Here is a 25906-nt window from a genome sequence, read left to right as displayed (position 1 = left end):
ATCGCTCTAACCGTTTGCTCTAGACATAGACAACGGCGGATATTGAAACGTCCACACGTTCCGACGGCAGACAACTCGATTCAGGCCTCAACACACTAGTCGTCGGTCGAGCAAACTGGGTTACACGTTGGTTAGTTCCAGTTAAAATAGTGTTATTTTATGAGTACGTACCTACCTAATATTTACTGTAAAAATATTGTGAAAACTCGCCGAGCGCCCCCTTTGTTGATCGCTTTGACAAACCATTGAAAACGTTCTTCAATTAAGCATTTGGAGGAGGAACTTCAGGTTACATTATACTGGTTAGCCAAAGAACTTGATTCGTTCACGTCCGCGCTTGTGAAACTAATGGGAATATAGCCCATAACCGTTTACGGACAGCTTTCATCCTTGCAAATTGATTTGACGGACCACGACGCTTACGCATGTGACACAAGCTAGCTCGACGGACGACAAGTAGAAGAGTATCATCTACGATTTTGGTGAACCTGATAGTGTTTCACTGTAGCTAATTACCGTCAACTGGGGTGAATAGAAATGACCAGATGAATGGGGATAAAAACCGGGCCAATTTGTGTGGGTAGTTTCTGGTATAAGTAAATTGCATTCCCGGTGTTCGTATCTTGATCTGGATTTTTTATGGATATTATCTGTCAGATGAATTCTGTTCACTGACTACACTTGCACTGCACTTCCTACCTTTTGTAATAAAACACTTTCTTGACAACTTAATATATACTCATTTATTCCGAAACCAAATTGACTATATACGAGGCGGTGGAAAAATGATAATAGCGCGAAGTAGCCGACAGAACAGTGACATCTACTGTGAAATTGGGCAACTATAAAAACTAAACATTACTACATTCAACAAATTCATAACCTGTTAATCCAATCAGAATAAGCCTTAGTGAGTAGGTAGGCAGTAGTAGTTTGAAGCAAAATTTCAGTCATGTACAAAAAAGAATTAGATTTATTGCCGACTTAACATTTCTAGTTATTGAAACTCAGCATTTAAACATGAACTTGTTCAGAATTAAGACTGGATGTTAAGTGAATACTGAGAAAAAGCTTGTAAGTATTTCTACGAATAGTTGCAAATTCTCAGACAGGGATAGATGAAGACGCATAACGAGAACTATTTTCACAGGTTTGGATGACCCATATTCCTACGACCACTCGGTCAAGTGTGTCCGAGTCACCGCTTTCATAGTTACACAAAGCGAGATAAATACGTTGTATACTTACCTACGTTGAAAACATATACTGGACCTAAGAGCGAGGTATGCACAACTACACCCTGTTTATCGTTAATACTAATAGTAATCATAATATCTAACTTCTATTTCCGTCCTGGTTTTACCGAAATATAAAATTAATAATCTAGATCTATATGTATAACTCAGATGAGTTATTGGATCCTACAGTTTTTATACAATTTCTAAGAATTCGTAATTGATAAACAAAGAATATTTTTTGTAAATAAATAAATCTCGTTTCCCAGATATTTATTCTAACAAAAGAAACTTGAGATCATTAAAAATTTTGAAGCGATAAAATCAAGTGATCCATTCTTGCTCTCCGTGAATCTCCACAGTGGGCTATGAACATCACATTGAAGAGGCCGTATTTTCGCTTCTATTACCTGTAGTAATCAGTTAAAGGGGACACAATGGCTCTTTCATTCCATTCAATAGAACAGATTTTACAAGATAAATGTTCTCTTCGCAACGCGTCATTGTCGATGATCGCCTCAAGTGGCCATTTCAAAAATGGTGGGAGGTATTAAGCTAATTCTGAACGTTCTAGACGGAAATTGAGCTCGCTGATTGAATGGTAATGCTCGGATAGATTCGACTGAAATATCAGGTTTTTAGATTGGTTTTATGTATGTGTGGGGTACGCTTATGTATGTGTGTGTAGCCGTTTCACATGACAGTAATATTACTAGTAGGTATGAAAGCCGATAGTTAGTACGCAATACGATTGGGTAGTTATTCTTTGCGTGTCGTAGTTCTTATTTATTACTGTATACTCTGTTGACTCCCTCGGGGGTGTTGATCCTGGACTTGGTTTGTAAACACACATACTCGTATATTATGTCATAGATTTCATACAAGTATATAGGTCCTCCTCATCTATTTTGATGACGGTGACCTTAGCAATTACGGATTATGCCTATTATGGGCCTTTATGTGGTTGACCAGACCAAATAGATTTAATAGTAACAACATATACATACTAATATTGTGTTTGTTGTCAGGCTATTTGGCACCTAACAATTACTGGTCCAAGAGTGGGCTGAATTGACTGGTAAGTATAGAAGAACAAGAGATAAAAGAAAAGAGAATGGCTTTTACTATGGCTTTTGATCTTGACGGCGAGATTCGGGAAATTAATTGGAGATGCACTAGATATGAAATATTAAAGATATGTGACGTTCCACGGAAAATTACTTGTGAGAATTGTTTATATTATCCCTACATGAGCCAGAGCAAATTTTTACATAGGTAATAATTAATAAAGATAACAAACATAATTCAATTAAAAAGCTTAGCTTAGCTTTAGCTTAGTTTTAAACATCAAAAGGTAACAGGAAGAGAGCAGTACACTTTTGGAATAGAATAGAATGAAACATCACGACATATAACATGAATATAACAACAAAATTAATATACTTATACATACAAAAGACAAAGAAAGACATTAAAATTTACAGTAATAGAGTTGGTCTTAAGCTTAAGACCCCACGCCTTTTTGCTACATTGTTACTTAATCGAATTATAAAATTGTTTAGAAAGAGTCCGTAATATTAACATAGCTATAACTAAACCTGTCTGAACTCGACGTGGCTCGCTGCAGTGGCTGTTAATTACGCTAGTTGCATCTGCTAATGTGTTTAATGGATTAGCCATACTTACTACGAGCCCCTCAGGGGCTGCGGGCTGACGTGCGAGGGCAGCTCTGGGATTTACCTGACATGGCCACGTATAGTTACAAAATGTTTAATACCTGAGGTGTATTAAACATTGACTTGTATTGTGTTGTTGTTGATTGATTTGTAGCTATTCACGAATGAAAATGGTCCCGAGTGCAAACTTAATCAAAGAGATTGCGGTTTTGTACAGAGTCTTATACGAAGATTTTTATGCTCTTAAGAGCTTTCTTTAAAAAAACATACAACCGAATTGATAACCTCCTTCTTTGAGATTTGGAAGTCGGTTAAAATGACACTTTTCTAGTTGTTCAACTTGTCAAAGTTTCGACTTATGTAGTTTCTTAGGTGACGGAATATTACGTGTATCTTGTTGTAACTAGACCATTTATATGTTGAGATGTTTGAATGTTAGTCACTCAATCAAACAGAAACGGCTAAAGAAAGTTAGATGACACTTTCGGCGCGATTCGGGAAACGAATTAGACATTCACTAGATATGAAATAGTAACGATTTGTGACGTTCCACGGTAAAAGGTACCTTATGGCCGCAATAATATTGGAGCGGCTTTAATAATAGCGTTTAAGCGCCTTCCGTCATAGGGTACCTTTTTTCTTAGAACGTCACATATCGTTACTATTTCATATCTAGTGAATGTCTAATCCATTTCCCGAATCGCGCCGTTTGGCACTACGGATAGGCATTAAAAATAATCTGGACCAAAGTATAAAGATACGTTTTATTCTGAAAGCATCTCCTAAGTAAGTAAAATGGGGTTAATGTAACGGGTCTGAGTTGTATCATAATTCTAATAGATATCATTATAATGAATATCCAAGCACTTATCCTTAGCGGACAGGTGATCGATGCCCAAGGAGTTATTCCAAGCCGGAATAAGTAGACTAATCTCGAGTAAATAATTGTACCCTTCAACTATGAACTATGCGTATGGAATCCGAGGTCACCTTACACTAGTTGGGGACTTGACTTATTTATGAAATACACGGCGCGGCGGCCAGACTGTTTTCTATTCAGACGCTACAAAGACTACCTCATAGACTACGCATTATGTACCATTCATAATAACGAGACTATCCGCTGGCTCCCGACAGACGCGCGGACGGAACCGTGACAATTAACGACAGTCGAAGTTACTAACTTGTGTCTGCGAATATCAGATGGAAATCAATGCTTCGTAGCGTCAGTTAAATATGAAATTTAACTCTTTCAACTTCATTGGCATTTAATATTTCGTCGCCGCGCAAACTACCTCGCAAACAATAATGTGTCACCATAAGCTGTTGATATAACCGTTTTTCGCCATCGCATAGCTCAGTTTACAAAACGGATATGATGATGTCTGTCTAAGTGAAATGGTACCGTTGGGTTTTGTACGTTAAAATAAAGGGGTAAGGCAAATTTTCACTTAGCGTCATTATCATGAATACAATACATTTTTTAAATATACTACGGCGGTGGCAAACAAGAATATGGTCGGCCTGACGGTAAGCATTCTCCGTAGACTCTAACAATCCGCACCCTCGTTGAGCTTTTCTGGCAACCTTACGAACATTTCCAGTGCAGTCCATAGTGAGTACTTAGTTTCATTTAGTTCGTCTAGTAGGAAAGTGGTCTGTGAGTCATCACTAAGTGTAAGTAATTTATTATCCAGTCGATTATTCTCCTCGTGTATTGGAGTAATCAGTCTTCGGAAAAAATATTGTTTCGGCTATTGACGGCTGAGGAATGATACTTTAAGCTCTTATTAAGTAAAGCGTGTCTTCGGTTGTTGATTATAAATATTCGTACTATTTAGTTTCGTAATTAACCTGATTTAAAAACGTTAGGGCTTGCTCATTTGCTTTGGTTAAGTCATATTCTAATTTCATTGTAACCTCAGGTACTAATTTTTATTACGACACATTATTTTTTAATGTCCTCAAATTGTAGCGTCAGTAACTGGCAGGAAGTTGCGCAGGATCGGGACAGGTGGCACGCTCTCGTTTCGGAGGCCAAGATTCTCTTTGGATCGCTGAGCCAAAATAGTTAGTTAGTTAGTTAGTTAGTCCTCAAATTCACGTCTCATGGCGTCCTACACCCGTAGATTTTTCCTAAAAATATTTGTATGGGCTTGTGGTCTTTATGTGCAAAAAAGGTGTCGGCAACTTTTAGGGTTTTTAATGTTCGTTATTTTTTATTATATTTCTTCGATAACCATTTGGCATTAATATCGATGAAAAGTCTTGGCCAACTGTCCGTTAAGGTTTGATGATATTTCTGCTCCCCCACCCAAACGACTTTATAAAACACAACATTGGAAAACTCATTTGTAATCAGACTAAGGAACGAAGGGGAAAGAGGCAATGTGATGTAGGGCAGATACTTCTAGTGGCTAAGTATTTGACCATATGGCCACGAGCTTATTGGACAACATAGGTGATCCACCCCATGATCGATAATTTGAATAGAAACTAATCCTTATCGAATATTGAGGCTCGCATCTTGGTTTAATAATGTTGAATTTATCGGTTCAGTCTTAAGGAGAAGATCCATCGGGATATGTGATTTAGTAAATAGTTTATTTTGAGATACTGAGTAAAAACATACTTAAGACCTTTTTAACTGAAAATTAAATTATGGCATTAGAGAAATCGGCCCGTCGAATATAAAATGTAAAGTGTCATTCTATGGAACTTTCTGACTATCTAAACAAACCGCCATATTGAAATTGTCTCTGAATGATGAATTTACTTGTGACTTTTGTTTACATAGTTAACAAGTTCCATAGAATGACACGTGTTAACGTATTTTAACCCAATTAGGGCCACTTGCGCCGTTCACTAACCCGGGGTTAACCGGTTAAACCTGAAGTTACCATGGATACCAGTACAATTTTACACTGGGGTAACGGTTTAATTGGTTAACCTTAGGTTAGTGGGATGGTGCCAGTGAGCTTTAGAGTACCTTATTAACTATACAATAGGTAAACGAAATTTTACACCATACAATCTCATTGCGCTCGTTTTCACAGCGTTTTACTCGTCAGCAATTAATAACGCGTTTTCAGTATTTGGCACTCGAAATCTATCGCCTTAAGTCATATTCCTCTGAACATTTCTCCACGTACCTGCAGAAACGCAATCATCTTACATACAAAGCACAGATTAGTTCTACTCCAAGCAACGTCCATACATTTTTAGAGCCAAAATTCAGCTGTTAATGATTTAATATATATTCAATTTACTTTTCCAATACAAATTAATTTACGTCTCGCTACTCTCGCTGCTTAAGTATCTCTTCTGTTAAACTTTGCCAGTTGTTTATGTTACGGGTAATGTTAGAAGGTTGAATAAATTTAAGTTTACCCGGGTATAACTAGTAACCAAATCCTTTTGGATAAAAGTCCGAAAATATAAACAACGTTAATCTGTATTCGGAGTTTACCCGTACACATCTAGGTCTACCCAACACTGGCTGGGTAATGATGTAAAAGTTGATTTAATTTTCGGGTTTTATCCAAAACTACTAGGTATACCCAGATAAATTTAAATTAAGTATATTTTAGATATATTTAGGGTATGTCCTTAAACTACGTCCAAAACCACCGGTGGACGGGCAGCAGCGTCCCTCAAATTCGGTGTACTCGACTGCGATCGCCAACCCGCCTGCCAAGCGTGGCGATTATGGCATTCACCTCCCATCCGGCACGTATGGAGGTCCAAGGGGGAGGCCTATGTTCAGCAGTGGACGTTTTATGGCTGAGATGATGATATTTAGGGTTGTTAGTTTTAATTTAGTTAGTATAGGAATTTAGTTAGTTTTAATGCAATTAATTGCATTAATTGCATTTTTTATGGGTGATACTTCTAGCGCGGGTTCGGGCTTGGCTTACTGAAGTTATACGAGTACTACATGGGTGCACTTGTATATATATATATATATTTGTATTTTCTGTATTTCGGTTTTTTTCTTGAAGTTTTGTGCAGTCGGCGGCGGAAGTGCATGGCCACTTTATGAATGTTTTCCATTCCTAATGTGCCTGTGCAGTTTTGCAGCTAGTTGTACACAGGAACCTTGGCTTGTGCTGTTGCTTATCTTGTGTGTGTAACTGATTTGTGATTATATTTGTTCTTTATTTACCTACTTAATTTTTATAAGTGAGAACCTGTAATTGGCTCTGTGAATCTATTTTAGTTTTTGGAAATGTTTATAGCTGTTGGTTTTCCATGTATGTAATAAAAATAAAATAAATAAATAAATAAATAAAATAAATAAATAATTTAGTATTATTAATAGATGTATTTAGTTCATAAGTTATTTATTTGTCTTTCTACTGTCTTTTTCCTATGAAATAAATTTCAATAAATTTTACTGATCACTTGAAAAAAAAAGTATACACATGTAATAAGTATACACGGGTAATGCTAGAATATTAATTAAATTAAGTTTTACACATACGTAACTACGACCTAGTCTGAAAGTCGCACGTCTAGACCATCTCGTTACCACAGTTGCTACAGGTATAAAACTTATTCTTCAATTGTTTACGCGTACGTGATGGCTCCTCTACATGATGGGCCAGCGCTGGCCATTCCAAGGGACGCAGCCATGCGGTAGAATGAGATAGCAATATCACTTGCTCCCTCTAACGCATAAATGCGTCCCTTGGAGTGGCCGGCGCTGGCCCATCGTGTAGAGGAGCCATGAGAGCGAGATGGTTGCCAAATCAGTGAATAATTCAATCCAATTCTAGCGGTGCGAGAATTTAGCCACCGTGCAAATCAAATTAACGGCACGTACAGTACGTTCACGTGCCCGCACAGTATCGTAATAAATGATGTCCCTTTGTGCCTTAATGGGCCTGAGTGAGGTAAGCCACTCTGACGCTAAAGGACTTAGGAGGCCAATTCGAACGAACGCTGACATCATAATGATATCTGGATGGTTTGAGAGAGGGTGGTCTGACCACCCTCTCGACCCGGAGTGAGGGTCATGACCACCGTGGTCGTCCGGGTCGTTCCTTATGCAAAGGTTGCGGTTCAACGTGGCAACGCGGCGAGCGTGATGGCCTTTTACGCTCCTTTGCATCTGGAGGGGCGGGGCGAATTTGGTGAATAGTTTTTGTGTAGTTAGTTTATAGTTTATAGTATATTTTGAATGACATCTGTTTTGGTTTTAATTTATTAGTATTGTAAATGGTTACTGAGTGGGACCCACGGAATACACTAGACGGTGCAGGCCGGAGTTTAGGCAGACCGAAAAGGAGATGGCGGGACGACTTGGACGCATTCTACTCCAAATGGTGGGAAAATGCCGATGACAGGGTCGAGTGGAGAAAGTGTTGTGTTTTGTTTTTGAAGCTAATGGACTTAGGAGGCCAATTCGAACGAACACTGACATCATAATGATATCTGAATGTTTTGAGAGAGGGTCATGACCCTTACTCCGGGTCGTTCCTTATGTACAGGTTGCGGTTCAACGTGGCAACGCGGCGACCGTGATGGGCTCCTTTCACGCTCCTTTGCATCTGGAGGGGCGGGGCGAATTTGGTGAATAGTTTTTGTGTTGTTAGTTTAGGTTAAGAGCCCTTCAACGTGCACACTAGCGCCACAGCTAAATAATCGTAATTATTTAAATTTAACGAAAGATATTAAAAAAACCGGGCAAGTGCGAGTCGGACTCGCGCACGAAGGGTTCCGTACCATAAAGCAAAAAAAAAAAAATGGAAAAAAATGCAAAAAGAAAACGGTCACCCATCCAAGTACTGACCACGCCCGACGTTGCTTAACTTTGGTCAAAAATCACGTTTGCTGTATGGGAGCCCCACTTAAATCTTTATTTTATTCTGTTTTTAGTATTTGTTGTTATAGCGGCAACAGAAATACATCATCTGTGAAAATTTCAACTGTCTAGCTATCACGGTTCGTGAGATACAGCCTGGTGTCAGACGGACGGACGGACGGACGGACGGACGGACTGACGGACGGACGGACGGACAGCGAAGTCTTAGTAATAGGTTTACCCTTTGGGTACGGAACCCTAAAAAGGGGGCCGCTACGGATTGTATTGTGTATTTAAGTAACTTTTGAATACATCAAACTAGTTTTTATGTTGCTGGAACTCAAAACAAAAACAGCCGTTTTAACTTTGGACGCATAGATTGACAAATCCAGCAACATAAAAACTAGTTTGATGTATTCAAAAGTTACTTAAATACACAATACAGTCCGTAGCGACCCCCTTTTTTCAATATCTTTCATTAAATTTAAATAATTACGATTATTTAGCTGTGGCGGTAGTGTGCACGTTTGAAGGGCTCTTAAGACATTTGTAATTTTGTAAGTAGATTGTAAGATTTATGAATTTTATATTTTGAATGACATCTGTTTTGGTTTTAATTTATTAGTATTGTAAAATGACATTAATTTAAATAAAGTATTTATCAACAATTTCTGAATCATGTCATTTAGTTATCGTGCGTCTCGTTCGCGCCATTTACATGTACGGACAAGTACGAGCGAAATGCAGGATAACTGTATAACATCGTTTCGATGTAATTTTGCTGTCAGTATACGTTCGAATTGGCCTGTGAGGTTATTCGCATGTGTAATCTATGTTGTATACTATGTTGCAAGTAATCTATCGACTTCAGATGAAGGTGAACGACCGCTTCTTCATACAAACTGAGGTCCATTTTCCTCTGTGAATATACATTACGGCCAATATATTTTACCCATTATAAGATAGGCTAGTGTTTGTATATTCTGAAAATTTTAGAGATTTCAAAGTTATGGTGACGTAAATTAGGTACATAAGTAAACACATGCAGTCTGCAGTAGATATGGGCTATTATAGTATAATACTGTGAAAGACCCATAGTCGGAATGCACATCACATACACACACACACACACACACGCACACGCACACGCACACGCACGCACACACTCACACACACAGCACACACGCACCACAGTATTTTACAAGTAAAAAAGCGCCTACCTACCAATATTGATGTGGTGGCCTCGCGGTTTTCGTAAACGCTCTTGGACACAGGGCGGTAGTTTATGTTTCAAAGCATGTTTGGTATAAATAAACAAACTACGAACTAAATACTATCAGAGCGAGTTAATAGTTCTCTTTGAAATAACTCACGGTAAATTTTCACTTGGGCTCGAGTCAAGGGTGCACTGGATTTAGCTATAAATGTAAATTAAGGATCGCTAGTTAGTTACATAAACGTGAGAAGTCTAAAAGATTGGTATTTGTATTCACATTAACTTACACAATTTTGGTGGTAACTACTACTAAATACAGTAGCCCCCAGTAAATACTCAGAAAAAAATTCCCATTGGTTATCGTATAGTAAAGTGAGTATGTGGTAACTATTTTATTCTCAGTTGTTACTTGTTACCACTGAGAACAGGTGTGAATTGTTTTACTTGTTACCTACTACTGTTAACAAAACTCGATGGTGAGTTGTAGGATTAACCAGCAGAGTCATATAACCGGAACTTATTTGAGAGTATTAATAATATACTACTATATACTACTACAATGCGTTTTAAAAACTTAAAAAGTTAAACTTTAGACAGGCTCAAACATATCTAGCTCGCAAATCTCGCAATTATGTATTGTGAGGTGAGCAAACACACAGAGCGTAAAAGTAGGTAAGAAAAGACCTGAAAAGAGTAGCCCTATACTTTGGAAAAAAAGCGGTTTTTTAGGCCTCTGGGCAGCTAGATGTTAATAAAATTATAGTAACTTAGGTAGGTATCTAATTGAGTAAACGTGTAATGTCGGCAAACCATTGATTGTCATTACGTTGAATGATACTGCTGCGCCCCAATCGTTTGTAACATAAAAGGAAACCCATCTCGCAACGTAATAATGAATTAAAAGTTTTGATGGCATAACATTAGCTATCCTTTAAAACGCTGATGGCCGCAGGCGTTAAGCACCTTGGTTCATGTAGGCCAAACGTACCACACTCGGCCTGAATGGCCGCTCGAGCCGGCTTAAGCAATCAATTTCGCCCTTGTCTGTGCTTAATTTACCTTCATCCAGCCTCAAAGTTGGAACATTTGCGTAATACGCTTGTGTTCGATTTCAATGTACCTATTGGACGTGGATGAAGGGACATGAGACGTAGGTTATGTTTGTAATTTTGTAGGTGTTAACGGAAATCTCTTGTCGATGTTAGTTGTTTTTATTTGACGTGTACTTTAAATAGTTAGGCCCAAAGGGGGATTTTTGTAGTTACTCGAGCGCGTCAGATTAAGATTGATAAGAAGATGAGTGATATCTATGTTAGCTATAGCCGTCTATGTTGATTCGTTGATTGGTGCCGTCAGATTAAGGAAATTATTGATAATTTTATTGTCAGATTAAGTTACAGAAATATTTTAGCATTAACATGGATCAAAATGACTAGAGGCCCGTTTCTCAAAAGCTTGTAACTTGTAATACAAGTGGAAGTCCCTTTCTAACAAAAGCTGTCAAAAAGTGCCTCCAGACCCACAATCAACAATGTTTTTTAACTCTCCACCAACCCTCTAAAATTTAAAAACATCTGTAGACGCATTCTTGCTTGCTTTATATACTTAACCTTTTCTTCTTCCTATAATCTGATCTTGAAAGGGGGAGGCCTATGTTCAGCAGTGGACGTCTTATGGCTGAGATGATGATGATGATGATGATAATCTGATTTTACGATTCCAATAGGTCTCTACGACGCTCGAGGACCTAATAACTACAAAAGCATCGCCGGCTACCCAGCTAAAAACGGATACGAATTCTGATTAAATCACCGTTTTTAATCGAATAGTGTCATATATACCTAAAATAAGTCAAGTAGGTACAGTCAGCAGCAGAAGTTGCTAAGCGGGCGAGGTGTTCAAAATTACCTTGACACGCTCTTGTTCTCTTAACAATAAAGTCGCGTCAAGATCATTTTGAACACCTGGCCCGCTTAGCAACTTCTGCTGCTGACTATATACCTGGGTTCCGGATTAGTACCTAATTTAAAATATTAAAAGTGTCTTTAACAAACGTGACTGCGATCAAGACGTACTGATAAATCATATTTTATTAATTATAGTTGGTCAAAACAATTTGTCAGTCAGTAAGAACCAGGGAAATTATACTCATCCTTTTCTTTTGGGTGCTAGTACTGCTAGTATTAGTGTAAGACAAACTATATTAGCATTAAATGTGACGTCTCACGGTACCTTATGGCGGTTGGCGCTTACGCTAGTATTAACGCCGCTCCAATATTATTGCGGCGCTATGCGACGTAAGCGCCAGCCACCATAAGGTACCTTTTGGCGTGGGACGTCACAAATATTATAAAAGACCGTTTTAAAAACAAAACTCCATATTCTCCTTATTGACAAACCTTTTACTTAAATCTATCTTAAATTGGAATAAAAAAAGTTAAAATGACGTCAATGTCAAATAAGACATGTCTGCCAATTTTATAAATTCATAGGACTCATCTCTGTGAAATATTTGTTTTAGAACGATTTTTAATAATGAATTTGAAGCAAGATACTTCAGAGAAAGACCTTTTAGATGCGATAAAGAAATTGTTAAAAAATAGTGGATATCTCGATAAAATACAAGCGGAGGTAATTTCCTTTCTTAGCACTTAATAAATACTACGTGATATAAGATTTTGATATCGAGCCGACATATATATTGTATAGCCAAGCCAATAATAGATCCTTTTATTGATGTCAGCCTTACCTATTTTAAACATTATTTTGAGCAAAAACAGATATAACCCACTCTGTTTCCCCACCCTGTTTATGTTAGGTGTTCTACGAAAAATGTTCGCTTTTGTACCTTACCTAGTTATTTAGTGAAACGTTTTCGGTATATATCTAAATTCGCCTCAGTAATTTATGTGTAAGTATATTAAGAAAATACTACGTAAAGAAACTCGGTAAAATTTATTCGGTGTGTAAATTAATATGATTAACGCCAACCCAATAAGCTCTTTAAGTGCCGAGTACAACATTTCAGATAACTAGGCCAATTCCCAAGTTACACTTTGACATCATTTTTATGACACAATGTACGTTTGAATTGAATGCGCCTCACAAATTTTTACCATTGTTAACATACTGGCAGGCCAATTCAAACGTAGGTACATGGACATCTAAATAATGTCATTCGTTTATCGACGTTATCGTGCATTTCACTCGTACTTGTCCGTAAATGTTTGGAGGGAGCAAGACGCACGATTACTAAATAACTTCATTCAGATATATAATTTTAATGTCAGTGTACGTTCGAATTGGTTACGCTACGAGCGTAAAGGCTCCTCTTCACGTTGGGCCAACGCCAACGCCAACGAGGGACGCATTTTATGCGTTAGAGGGAGCAAGTGATATTGCTATCTCATTCTACCGCATGGCTGCGTCCTTCGTTGGTGTTAGCGTTGGCCCAACGTGAAGAGGAGCCTTAAACTGTTTTTCTATGGAACTTGCTAACTATGTAAACAAAAGTCACTAGTAAATTCATCAGTCAGAGACAATTTCAATATGTTGGTTTGTTTACTTAGCTGGCAAGTTCCATAGAATGACACTTTAGCCCAGGGGTCTTACCTGAGGGCCCATATTGCGCCTCAGAAACTTCGCGCGGACCACCGTTGGCGCCGGTGGGGGTGGGGGGGTGTATCTGGTTGCTGCGGTAGGGCTGAACCCCCGGAGCCTTGCTCCCGCGGGCCGGATGCTTTGGGTGTCGGCGGGCCGGATTGGAACACGTCGCGGGCCAGATTTGGCCCGCGGGCCGGGGTTTGGAGAGCCCTGCTTTAGCCGATAACATAGGAAAAGCAAAAAATGTACGTGTGACTTTTCAGACTCGAGCCAAAGTGACGGAGATCCTGCAGGAAAGGCAAGAATACTTGGACTCTGGCACGCAGCGGCCGAGCGCGCCTGCGCCGACCGACGCTGTGCTGCTCACCAACGAGCTCGTGCTCGAGTACCTTCAGTGGAACGGGTACTTGTACACAGGTGTCTACAATTTTAATCATGTTTTATACCACATGTCACAAAATTCAACGATAAGCTGGCACCAGAAGATGGCCCTGCTCATGACTACTCGAGGAAAAATTAATAAAAACCGGGCAAGTGCGAGTCGGACTCGCGCACGAAGGGTTCCGTACCATAACGCAAAAAAAAAAACAAAAAAAAAGCAAAAACAAAAACGGTCACCCATCCAAATACTGACCACTCCCGACGTTGCTTAACTTTGGTCAAAAATCACGTTTGTTGTATGGGAGCCCCATTTAAATCTTTATTTTATTCTGTTTTTAGTATTTGTTGTTATAGCGGCAACAGAAATACATCATCTGTGAAAATTTCAACTGTCTAGCTATCACGGTTCGTGAGATACAGCCTGGTGACAGACGGACGGACGGACGGACGGACGGACGGACGGACGGACAGCGAAGTCTTAGTAATAGGGTCCCGTTTTACCCTTTGGGTACGGAACCCTAAAAAAATATATCTCAATTAATTATGGAATTAAAAAAATATTAAAATCGACACCCCTAGTGGTATTTTTAACGACCATGTCTACAATTTTTCATTTTTAGGGTTCCGTACCCAAAGGGTAAAAACGGGACCCTATTACTAAGACACTGTTGTCCGTCCGTCCGTCCGTCCGTCCGTCTGTCACCAGGCTGTATCTCACGAACAGTGATAGCTAGACAGTTGAAATTTTCACAGATGATGTATTTCTGTTGCCGCTATAACAACAAATACTAAAAACAGAATAAAATAAAGATTTAAGTGGGGTTCCCATACAACAAACGTGATTTTTGACCGAAGTTAAGCAACGTCGGGCGAGGTCAATACTTGGATGGGTGACCGTTTTTTTTTTTTGCCTTTTTTGCATTATGGCACGGAACCCTTCGTGCGCGAGTCCGACTCGCACTTGCCCGGTTTTATTTCAATTTGTTTTTATAATTTTCCTCGAGTAGTCATGAGCAGGTCCATCTTCTGGTGCCAGCTTATCGTTGAATTTTGGGACACGTAAAGTTTTTATTCCTCGTTTCCTCATAACTAAGGATTGCGACTACATGACCATCAACAAGGCTCTCCAAGTCTCCAGTCCGCATGAATTTTCGTCATGATAGCCGCCGGTTTAAGTCCTTGGCAGACCTTATGTACTATATCTGTCCCTTAAGGGGTCTGTCTACTGATTACCAGTTCGCCGGACGATATCATAATTAATTCGAAGACAGCAAAATTTTACAACGAACAACTGACAGGCTGATGTAGTCCGGCGAAATGTTAATCTGTGGGCCCCTTTAGGTCAATGCTGGAAGTCTACCCTTTCTTCCAACCACAAAGTGCTTTCCAATGCTCTTTGGCTCCTTCTTAGCTACGTGTCCGGAGTAAATAAGAATCATCCGGAGGCATGATGCTGATAGGCTGAGGCTGTACTGGAATTTTTCTTGTCTCTCTGGTCTTCCTTGGGTAATTGAAAAAATGTTTATATTTTTATAAAATAAGCTTAAAGTGAGCGATTTCTGGGAAAATGAGACCCTCTTATTCTTCTATTACGATTTGACCTGTGCTCTAACCATTTAAACACATGCTTTGAAATGGATCGCAGTATAGATGTTCAGGGCACGGATTTGTCATACACTTACAACAGATAAAACCCACTTTCAAAAAACGCGCTTTACTTTCTTTCAGCTTCAGTAATGGTGTCTGAAGCTGCTATGCCAGCCGAACGCCGCAAGCGAACCGACCTCTGCGCTGAGGTAGGAGTGAGAGACGACGAGAAGTCTCTCTCGCTCCCGCTACTGTCCAACATTGTAGCCGCCTATATAGAGCGCATCAAACGCAAGATCAGCAAGAGTAAGAGAGATGGATAGATTAGATCTTTAATAAAAGTTTGCTATGAAGTATAACAGTTATTATTTTACTACGCACTTAGGTATTTATAGAACAGAAAACTAGCGCACTGTTTTAAAATAATTAGCTTACATTAAATAATGTATATTTTCGTTAAAAGAAAGGACCTCCTTTAAATAATTGATCCTCGCAAGAAACGGATCGATTAATACCATTAACGGCCCGATTCCAACTTTAACCCATACAACCATTTCCAGTCGCCGTTACGACGCGGTGTAGACACATCTTGTGTCGACACCGTCTGTTTCGGTCACAATTCCAGTCGCAGAGTCGTCGCCGTGTCGACACAGTTACCAGAAATGGGGAAGGGTCGACACATGACACAAAGTGACATAAAGTGTGGTCGCCGTGTGCACACATTGTTTCGGGTTTGCGACTACTTTATGCCAAAATCATTCGTTCATTCGTTCATTTTGTTCCTGTCAAATGGAAACTGTCAGATGGAAAAATACTTAAATAAAAATAAGTGACATTAATACGCCATCCCTAAAACGGATTACAAGACGTAATTATATATTGTTTGCATTTATATTACAATAGGACTTAAATTATTATGGGGAATTAAACTGCTCGAGTGATTTGATAAACTAAGTGTAATATAATCAACGCGCCACCACATTGTTTTAGTTTAGCCGGAAATGAAATTGTTTACTTCTCAGTGCCTGTATTCATAAATATATTATTTGATGCATTTTTAGTACTTCGATGCGTATACTATACTTAAATAACAGAAATAACGCTTGACATACTACAAAACTTGTTAATTATGATGTATAAATATGGTTTAAGGCTGAGAAATATTGCAGTCACAAAGTAGTCGCAAATGTTTCGACTTTGTGTCGACTCTGTGTAGACACATGACACGCGCTGTCAAAAGTAATAACAAAGTTACTGGATTTGCAAAATGGCTCCTTGTGTTCATTTGTTTTCAGATATTCTCAAAGTGTAAAAATGCCGTGGTCAGAGATGGGACTAATAGATTAACTGTTTATTCGACTAATTAATGGAATAAAAAAAGGTTATCCTCAAATTTTAATCGCGATTAGTTTAGTCGACCTAACATAGATTGAAATTGAATTAATCTGAATATTAATCGAATAAATTATCGATTAAATCTCGATTGAAAGTTGACAGGGGGACATTTTTGTACGTAAATGGAATAGGATTTGCATGTAAATATTTCCCACCTTTTCGGGGCGGGGACAAATTTTGGATGTATTCCCATTTATTCCCGCAGGGAACAGATGGAATAGGATTTGAAAGTAAATATTTCCCATTTTTTCCCACCTTATCGGGGTGGGGACAAATGGGTACACACAATTTTCGGATGTAATCCCATTTATCCCCGCAAGGAACAGATGGAATAGGATTTGCATGTAAATATTTCCCATTTTTTCCCCCCTTATCGGAGTGGGGACCAACAATGGGATCACACAATTTTTATATGTAATCCCGTTTATCTCCGCAGGGAAAAGATGGAATAGGATTTGCATGTAAATGTTTCCCATTTTTTCCCACCTTATCGGGGTGGGGACAAATGGGATCACACAATTTTTAGATGTAATCCCATTTATCCCCGCAGGGAAAAGATGGAATAGTATTTGCATGTAAGTATTTCCCATTTTTTCCCACCTTTTCGGGGTGGGGACAAATGGGAACACACAATTGTCAGATGTAATTCCATTTATCCCCGCAGGGAACAGATGGAATAGTATTTGCATGTAAATATTTCCCATTTTTTTCCCACCTTATTGGGGGTGAGAACAAATGGGAACACACAATTTTCGGATGTAATCCCATTTATCCCCGCAGGCAACAGATGGAATAGGATTTGCATGTAAATATTTCCCATTTTTTCCCACCTTATTGGGGTGGGGACAAATGGGAACACACAATTTTCGGATGCAATCCCATTTATCCCCGCAGGCAACAGATGGAATAGGATTTGCATGTAAATATTTCCCATTTTTTCCACCTTATCGGGGTGGGGACAAATGGGAACACACAATTTTCGGATGTATTCCCATTTATCTCCGTAGGGAACAGATGGAATAGGGTTTTCATGTAAATATTTTCCATTTTTTCCCACCTTATCGGGATGGGGACAAATGGGAACACACAATTTTCAGATGTACTCCCTGGCGTGACAATGTGACGTAACGTGACAGGTGCGACATTTCGACAAGCCTCATTGTTGCTGACGTCACAGGCATCCATGGGCTACGGTTATCGCTTACCATCGGGCGGGCCGTATTCCTGTTTGTCACCATCATTGAATTATTTTTAAAAAGTTTATTATATCGGCAAAAACAGATATTACTTTTGCGATGTTATGATGATAATGATGAAAATTGTCACAAGATTTCAAAGAACTTTCGGTAATTCTTGAGTTCTGTGTCGGAATTTTTGTCGTATTTCTTGTGACAAATGTCATTAGCTTCGCAAAATAAGTACTTATTAACTGGCGATATAGTGGAGTTTTTTTTTAACTAACATGATGGTGGCAAACAACCACACCGCCCGTCTGATGGTAAGCGATTACCGTAGCCCATGGAGGCCTGTGACGTCAATTACAATGATGTAGACAATTGTTGGACCTGTCACGTCCTAAAACCTATAAAACGATATTCATGACGACTTTTATGACAAAATGCGTAGCCGCCATCTTGGATTATAAAATGGTCATCATTTTCGAATTATGCACTCCCTAAAACCTATAAATCGACATCCGTGACGACGCAAGTTATCTTTATTTTCAGATCTAACCAATTGCTACAGAATACAAAGGACAAAAAAAGAAGCAAGGAGGTAATGAAACAAGCAAAAATACTGATGATTCCTCGACGCAATTGGATGATTCTTAAATTGTGTCCAGATTTTCTTGTCATAAAAGTTTTTATTTTTCACATATAACTCACAAAAGCCCCGTGACATTTCGACCTTGTAATTTTTTTAATGTTTTTGTTTATATATGCGTGTCTCACTAGAATAATATAATCAAGGTATGTTTATGTTTGATGATTGAAATAGTAACTCTAAAAATTATATTTGTGTCTTATATTCCTGCCGAAGACTTTTATTTTTCCTTTTCCTTCTACACAAGTTAGGCCAAGTAATAAGAATTTAGGGCTCTCAATTTTATTTTGACTTCTACATCAGTAAAGCTACGAGGCCATGTTTGGTATCGTTTTCGTATAAATTCACAGTACCAAATTTAGTTATGGTATCACATTGACACCATTCCGAAGTAAAAACATATAAACTTATTAAAATACTTTCTTTTAAACTCCTCTTCACGCTTAAACTGCTGAACAGTTTTAATTTAAAGGTACACATATATTTTGAGTCCCGAGACAGGACATAAGTAATAAGTTACCTCAAAAATCATCCTTTAAAGGTGTGAAATGTGGTGCAGGGGGGAATTCAGAATTGAATTCTTGAAGTTAATACTTACTGTTTAAGTTTAGGTTTGAAGTCATGTTTTTTATAATTTTCAACTAAATCAAAGATGTAGAATTGTAGACCATCCCAAATTTCATATAAATCGGTTCAGCGGTTATTGATTTTCCGTACAAATTTTCACGCCACTTTTCACACCTTCAAAAGATGATTTTGGTTATAAGATCTATCCTATGTCCTGTTCCGGGACGCAAACTATTTCTATACCAAATTTCAACGAAATCGGTTCAGCGGTTAAGCGTCAAGAGGAGTTTAAAAATACCGGCCAAGTGCGAGCCGGACTCGCGTATTAAGGGTTCCGTACATTAAGTCCGCCTCGCGCTTGGCTGCACATGTCTAATAGGTTTTCCTGTCATCTTAATAATCGTGATAGGTAAAGGACTACTATGTGTATTTTTTTCAAAATTAAGACCTAGTAGTTTCGGAGATAAAGGGGGGGGGGGACAATGGTCATTTTTTGGGTATAAAATCAATTTGTTTACGTTACATGTCCGTCTTTGGGTCCCTAATTTACATATATGTACCAAATTTCAACTTAATTGGTCCAGTAGTTTCCGAGAAAATAGGCTGTGACAGACGGACAGACATACAGACGCACGAGTGATCCTATAAGGGTTCAATTTTTCCTTTTTGAGGTACGGAACCCTAAAATAATTGTTTTTAAATTTTGTGGAACACGGCCTAGCACCTTCACTGATGTAGAAATCAAGATAAAATTGAGAGACCTAAATAAAGTTTCAAGAGCGGATATCTCAAAAACTATTCATGTCGCTACGATGCATAGTTTCCGAGATATAATCGAAAAACCGGAAAATGGGACCTTCAAAGCCCCCTCTCTCCCCCCCGCTCAAAGGCTACGGCCGAGGACTTTTGATATGTTCACCTCCTAACTTGTCCAAACCAAGTTAAGGAGTCAAAAATTGTGTTCCGAGCATTTCCCTCTACAACTTTATTGAGCATTCGTTGCCTGACCTAGTAGCGTATTGCATTTCTTTAAAAACTTTTCTGTAAAAGGTTGACGGGTGTTGGATGTTTATATGGTTTTGGTCGATTTTTATCATTCGCATCGCCCATGATGACTTACTAGAATTACTTACGAGCACACGAGACACTAATAGTAGTTTGACAAACCTTGGTTTTCAAGAGGTATTTTATATTGACATTTGCTGTCACAAATTTGCTGTCAGATTTAGTCGCAAACCGCACGCAAAGTGCACACAAATGTGTCGACACCTTGTTACGGAAAAGTGTAGACACGGCGACGACACTTTGTTTCGAAACAATTCTAGACACATTGTGTGGACTCTGTTACGACACATCTGACATTTAGTTACCACTTTGATGATTCTGCGACTGGAATGGTTATATGGGAAGATACGTCAGTTAATAGATCTAGAAAAGATATGGATAAGATATGTCAGTGTCAAACAAGTGTCAAAATTGACGTTTCTTCAAACAAATACGTCACTTTTGACACTTGTTTGACACTGACATATCTAATCCATATCGTTGCAATATCTAGTATTTGACGTATCTCATTGTTCGAATACGGCTGTAAGTCCATTAATATTAAAATTGTCAACTTAAATTCTCCATTGAACGAACGACGAAGGAAGACGAATCTATAATTTCCATTCAACTTGATTGGCGAATCACGGCAGTTACTCACAATAAGCGACGAAGCACAACAACCACAAATGCATCTGAACTCAAACATCTTAAGTGATTCGATTTCAGTAATAGAAGTTTAAATTGAGAGACAATTTCGCAAAGGGCAAGGAGCTCGCGTGTCTCAAACGACTCTCTTCCAAATTCGACAAGCAACTGCCTGTATTTCCCATTTGATTTCCTTCTTAATCTGAAAAACAATCTTTACCTTTATAGCAATAAAGTCGAAATCATACCCAAAGGTATAATGATTAACGAGTTTGTGAAAAATAACGCGAATTGCAGTCGTAACAAGCAATATTTCAAAATCAAATCACTTCTTAAAATGGGGTGATTTAAAGAAATAAATTGGGCGATCGAAACGGCGAGTGGTTTCGAGACGAATTGAAGGTAAATTGGCCTTATAAATAAATGTAATTTGCCTACGTTCACATGCGCGAAATCAGACGATAAAGATATTATCATAAATTAAGTTTTTTAAACATGCACGATTTTTGCTGATTGCACCTTAATGAAACTCTGTGAAACAAAGTAAGTATCTCAGACAAGGGGCTTCGCTAGGTGGCTGGCAGAAACTGGACGAGAGTGACCGAGGATCGTGCTCTATGGCGATGGCGTGAGATGGAAGAGACCTATGCTATGTCGAGCATTACGGCGCGATTCGGGAAATGAATAGTATTTAAAGATATGATGATGAGGATTACGACGCAAGGAGGAGGATTTGAACAGCTACTTAGTGTTTTTATGATAGCTTACCTGCCTATCTGCCTACCCTATTCTCAGAAAATTAGTTTAAAGCTCTAATACCTACTCGATAATTCAATCTTAGCTGGTACTTCGGTACAATATTGTGAAGCCGTTGGATCAACCGCTCGGATTTCTGGCGTAGTCAGTCTTGCTAACTTAATCCTTATTGAAACGGATTGAAAGATTAAATTGTTAGTTAATAGTTATATCCTTGAAAGTTCAGATGGCGCCTAGCTTTTAGGTTTCCGCGAAAGTTAATTCGCACGCCGAAGTTGCTTGTATTTAGGGCAATATCGGCAAGTTTTAATAAGAGAACTTCCGTGAGACACAGACATACATTTGTTTACTACGCTCAAAAGATACAATTCCCACCCTGGAACGGAAATCGCCCTAGTGAGGTATTTTATTATCCAAATATGGCAGAGTATCCGCAATTGGAAGGAAATTCTGCGACGAATAGCGATTCAGCTCCCAATCCTTAGCTTACGAGAACATCCGCTCTTTTATTACTGAGACTTACCGAACATCTATTCTGGGACTAAAAATGCCTTCCGAAAATATCGACCGAAACCACTTCGGTAGTTGCACGTCTTTTGTTTTTGCTTAATATTTTTGTCGTGTTTAAGTTTAGGTCTCATAGAAATCAAGAGGCCAGTTAGAGAGAGAGGAGAGTTAGTTAAAGTTTAAACTTAGTACATATTTGCGATTTACTGGTGTGGTTTGATTATATTGTTGCTGTGATATAATGATATCAGATTAGTGGTGATTTTAACTGTTATATTGTATGTTTATATGTGACAAAACGATGAACGTATGTATAATTGTATAATGTATAGTATAGGTACTATATACATACGTTCGTGTCGTGTGTTTCACAATAGCGTCATAATGATTAAGCCGATTTTGGCGAATGAGGTTTAATTCGTTCAATCAACCCGATCCGATAACGGGGCGGAGTTTCCTTTTGAAACAAAACCGTAGCTAGATTAAAATTTTCGATCATATTTGTTCAGCAAGGCTAGCCTTCAGGGTTAATTTATTTTCTTTACTCTTGTAAGGTTTGCCCTGCTCATAAAGTTATTATAAATAAGCAAGAAAGGTATTATATTTTATCCCGACATGCTACAATCAAAACATTTCCAACTACCCATTGCCTACGTAACGTGCAAACTCAACCGGAAAATATAGCGAGGAACGACTCAATATAAACATAACTGGGTTTATGTCCGCTTTATTTCCCGCCGCGCTAAATGACTCTAGCGATTTTGACAAATGACAAATGATGTGCCAAATGATTCGGCGTATCTCGGCTCGAAAATATTTTTTCTTCCGACCGAGTTGTGTGAACCGAGGTTGTGTGTATCCTGAAATACCGAAGGGCGACGCAGACTGAAATGTTATGATGTACCCATGCTTGTATAGGTAGGCAGGTAATTTAAGCCTTGATTTGAAAAGCGAATTGGATGTGTGTGTTCGTTGGATCGAGAAAATACGTGACTCATTGGTAGTCTTTTGAATTAGTATGTTTATTGCTTGTGCTTATTTGTTTATATGGTGAGACACGTGTTAAAGTTCAATGTTTGTGTTACAAAACGTAAAATTCAATGCGTTTTTTGGAATAGGTGGTAAAAAAGGCAGACAGGTCTCCTGGTAAGAAGAGGTCATCGATGCCAATGAACATAAATGTCACAGAGTGTCACTAATGCATTATTTACACTTGAAAAAAAAAATGTTATGTTTTATGTTTATGCTACCAGTTTGTAGAAGCATTTTTTGCTATGTAGCAATAAAAGTCTGTAGTAACTAAGTACCTATGGGAATAGAGATTAATGAGCGTATGATGACATATGATACATCTGATGATACGACTTATGAGACGCAATCTAATAGGTATGTATGTAAATAAATCGGGTAGGTCTAGAGAACATTTACTAACAAATCGTACCGATTATATATAGCTCTTACTATTTCTATTACCTATACGCATAAGAGAAATTGTAAACGATTATAACTTAAATGGCCGGTAGAAATTTCAACAGAAATACAAACTACAAAAAGTCCTCTTCATACCAAACTAACATGGGGTAAGTCAATTCAAAGTCTCTCACGGATCGATGCACCTGCCTTTGCGAGAGCTAATCGCGCGTTGTAAGCAGCAAACCCTCTGTTCTCTAGGGTTTGTGTCCTGATAGAGCGCAGTCTCGTAATGCAGTCAGTTACAAATGTGTGGCTATTAAGTATTGCGGGCGCGTTTGCCTCTCAGATATTTATTAGTTACTTGAATCTGGAATCTAGATGTATCTGGCGCCGGTTGAGGTATTAGTCTGTGTTACTGAGGATGAGTAGTCAGTGTTACTTATTAATCGGTGTTACTGAAGTGATAGTTCGGCTTTCTAAGTCATAGGCAGTCGTGATATGGCAGCAATGTTACCCATGCATTGATTAAAGGGCTACCCCACGTCAATGATCTTCTATCTGAATCCCTTAGTTTTCTAATTTTTTTTATTATGAATGGGCTTACTCATGGCCACAGACTAATTTTTTTTGTAGCTTACTACATTAACAGCAACGGCTTTAAGGAATAAAGTATCTCATATTTACTCCAAAGTTCATTGTCTTCGAGATATTTGGCATCAAAGTTGAACAATTTTAGGCCAAAAGAACTGGTTTTCTGGCCATTTTTTGACTTTTGTGTTATTTAGTTTAAAATTAAAACCCTGGACACGTTTTTCGAGACGTCAAAGTCGAACCCAAATATGTAGATTTCGTACATGTAAGATCCTTGACTACACTGCAAACTGGATACGATAAAAGTGTTTTTCAGACAATGTTTAAAAAATTCATAAAATAAATAAGTTCATGTTTCTAATATCCGGTGGACAAAACCGATAAAAAAAAGAAAAAAAAGGTGAAAGGGAAAGAAAGGTGGTAAAAGATTGAAAAACCGATAAAAGTTTGTCTTATAATTTTATCTGTAGTGCAAAAAATGGAGATACGATTCTAAATCAAAACTTGTCAAAAATCGATGTAAACCTCGGTTAGCCCCTAACTGCCGCTTTCGTCCTAGGAATTGTAGACGTGTGTAACGTGTGTTATTTCAAGCGTCGCATGAGGATGCTCGTATACTAAATTCAGTTATCTTTAAATATATTCGCTGGAGTGTTTCCACTGCCTAATGTTGCATCAGCAGTTTGACTAACTTGGCTCAAGGCCTGCTTCGAATTTTATGTTACGTCAAAAATTTGCTAAAGATACGATATCCGATCCATATCGTATCTTATCGTATATGTCAGTTTTAAAAGTGAAGTTTTAGTTTGATATAACGACTATTTTGACACTGACATATCCGATCCATGTCGTATCTTTAGCAAATTTTTGACGTAAAATAAAAAATAATAAAAATATCTTTTCAAATCAAATTTTCAAAAAAGGCTTTATCTTCTGATAAGAGGGATTAAATCAAAGTGGCACTTTTCTTCCTTGCTAAGAGGGATCAATGTGGTCATTTGCTGTTCTAGGACACTATTTTTTTGCTTAATTGCATACCATTTTTTTAGCTTAAATACCAATTTCCTCATAGGTAATGTCATGATGTGAAAAATAGTATGCGTCACCTGGTAACAAAATTATTTCCACCTTGGGAGTGAACACTTGGATTCAATGTACGCCCATGCCGTAAATATGTAATTTTCCTTTTTTGTGAAATAATCTACTAATGTTCGTAATAATTACTCATCCTCCCAAGGCCCAATTGGAACAAACTTGCATTTAATTAGTTTCTTTCAATTCGTCAGATAGTAGTTAGCATCCAAAGTATTCAAATGGTTCGGTACGCCATACAATTTATTATGGTATACCGAACTCTTTCAATACCTTAGATGCTACCTACTATATAATGCTGATTGTAGGTTCGAGTGAGTTTCCAATCAGGGATATTCTAAACAAAATTTGATGCTTGTCAGGACTCTACTTCGATTTCTACTTGTAGCTAAATCGAGATAAGTACATTTAGATAAGCTTGTCTCCATTCTTACAGAAGCAGAAAGAAACCGAGTATAAATAATCTTACAGTTCAATTTCAATGAAACTTGTCTACGTGTTACGAGTTTGCGAAAGATACTGCTTAGGTGCCGTTTTACATGTACATATCTTAAGACCGTTGCAC

At 38.2% G+C, this 25906-nt stretch overlaps 1 protein-coding gene and 1 long non-coding RNA gene across 2 annotated transcripts in view; one reads left to right on the top strand and one right to left on the bottom strand.

Annotated features, from left to right (window-relative positions):
- LOC134664571 (uncharacterized) overlaps positions 1-25906 on the bottom strand; it is a 513832-nt gene that overhangs the window by 474437 nt on the left and 13489 nt on the right. The gene's annotated exons all lie outside the window — the stretch shown is intronic.
- LOC134664836 (centrosomal protein 20-like) lies at positions 12393-15847 on the top strand. The gene is made up of 3 exons (XM_063521570.1): positions 12393-12564; positions 13800-13953; positions 15646-15847. Exons 1-3 carry the CDS (start codon positions 12469-12471, stop codon positions 15825-15827), a joined length of 432 nt encoding a protein of 143 aa, XP_063377640.1. The 5' UTR covers positions 12393-12468; the 3' UTR covers positions 15828-15847.

This window comes from Cydia fagiglandana, chromosome 5, assembly GCF_963556715.1.
Source record: "Cydia fagiglandana chromosome 5, ilCydFagi1.1, whole genome shotgun sequence".
Lineage (NCBI taxonomy): Eukaryota > Metazoa > Arthropoda > Insecta > Lepidoptera > Tortricidae > Cydia > Cydia fagiglandana.
Note: the sequence above shows the minus strand (reverse complement) of the source record. Positions and strands in the feature narration are given on the sequence as shown.

Bases quoted from the DNA above. Each gene is read 5' to 3' on its own strand.
- LOC134664836 (XM_063521570.1), top strand. From the start codon at position 12,469: ATGAATTTGAAGCAAGATACTTCAGAGAAAGACCTTTTAGATGCGATA. The intron at 12,565-13,799 runs GTAATTTCCTTT...GTGACTTTTCAG, and splicing joins TCGATAAAATACAAGCGGAG to ACTCGAGCCAAAGTGACGGA. The intron at 13,954-15,645 runs GTGTCTACAATT...ACTTTCTTTCAG, and splicing joins GAACGGGTACTTGTACACAG to CTTCAGTAATGGTGTCTGAA.